Here is a 1,239-nt window from a genome sequence, read left to right on the forward strand (position 1 = left end):
GCTTCTCCCCACCACACAAAGCCATGTTTTGCACCAGCCCCACTGAGGACAGGGGGAAATCCCATCCCACCAAAGCTGATGGTGACTTGTAGGAGGGATCCAGGGTTTCTCCTAGCAGCACAAGCATCCCACCCAGCCAGCAGCTGGACTTTGGGGCTGTCACGAGCTGATGCACAGGGAAGAGCATCCTACCTGATCCCCCACACCACCAGCGAAGTCCAACCCCAACAGGCCAAGTTACCCGCGGAGAGCCCCTGCCGGGGGTCCCAGCAGGACCCTTCTGGGGACAGGAATGGTGGGGACTGACCTTTGGACTTTGACTTCATCTTGGAAGAGCAGGGCTTGGTCACATAGACGATCTCCTCACACTGGGCATTGTACAGGGCTTTCTTCAGGATGCCGGAGCGAGTCTTCACGCCTGTCTGAGCACTACACCCCCCCCAGCTCTCAAATTTGTACTTGCAGTCAGCTGGGAGAGAGGGGAAGAGGCGTCAGAGCCGGCCAGGACCCGGCGTGGGCACCAGCCCTGGCCACCCAGCCCACGGTGGTCCCTAGCCACCCCACCACCATATACCCACCTCCAAACTTCTTCTTCCAGTTACAGGGGATCTTGCACTTGAGCTTCTTACTCTCGTCTTTGCAAGTTCCCTCACGGTAGCCCAGGCCACAGTCCTTGCTGTTGGGGACGCAGGGTCCCCAGCGCCAGTCCTCACACTTGGAGCCGTCCTTCTTCGCCTTCTCTGCAAGGGAAAGGTGGAGCGGGGGCTCGGTGTAGGGACACAGGAGCACACCCTTGGCTGCCCTCCACCCCCCATCCCGGGCTGCCCCTCACCTTTCTTGCTCTTGCCAGCCTCAGCGGTGGCAGCCAGCAGGATCAGCGCCAGGAGGAGGAGGAGGAGGCCCCGAACCTTCATCCTGCCTGGGGAGAAGGGAGAGGGTGAGGTTAGTGGAGGGGGCCGAGGTGCAATGCAGCAGTGAGGAGGGGGCACGGTGGGCTGCGGGCTGCCGTCCTGGGAGTGAGACGGTAGCTGCTTCCATTGCACACCTGCGTGTGCGTGCGTGTGTGCACCCCCATGCCCTGCTCCTTGCCACCCATTAGACCATGTGTATTAATTTCAACAGGAAGGTTAATTATTTATCTCAGTAACTACCTCCGGCCAGGGAGCCTTCTTGCCACCCCTGCAGCCCCTCACCGCCCTGCGTGTGGCCGAAATGCTTTCGGCGGGGACCCCTGCAGCC

General features: G+C 60.9%; 1 protein-coding gene across 1 annotated transcript in view; it reads right to left on the bottom strand.

The window, feature by feature from the left end:
- The window catches only part of MDK (midkine (neurite growth-promoting factor 2)), a 1,153-nt gene extending 239 nt beyond the window's left edge, over positions 1-914 (bottom strand). Inside the window, exons 1-3 of the mRNA XM_009701785.1 lie at positions 833-914; positions 579-740; positions 308-469 (exon numbers count right to left, since the gene is read on the bottom strand). Of these exons, the coding sequence (XP_009700087.1) occupies positions 308-469; positions 579-740; positions 833-914 (406 nt within the window). The remainder of the gene's footprint in view (positions 1-307; positions 470-578; positions 741-832) is intronic.
- Between the last annotated feature and the right edge of the window lie 325 nt (positions 915-1,239).

The sequence above is a fragment of the Cariama cristata genome, unplaced genomic scaffold (assembly GCF_000690535.1).
Source record: "Cariama cristata isolate BGI_N322 unplaced genomic scaffold, ASM69053v1 scaffold34046, whole genome shotgun sequence".
In the NCBI taxonomy this organism is placed as follows: domain Eukaryota; kingdom Metazoa; phylum Chordata; class Aves; order Cariamiformes; family Cariamidae; genus Cariama; species Cariama cristata.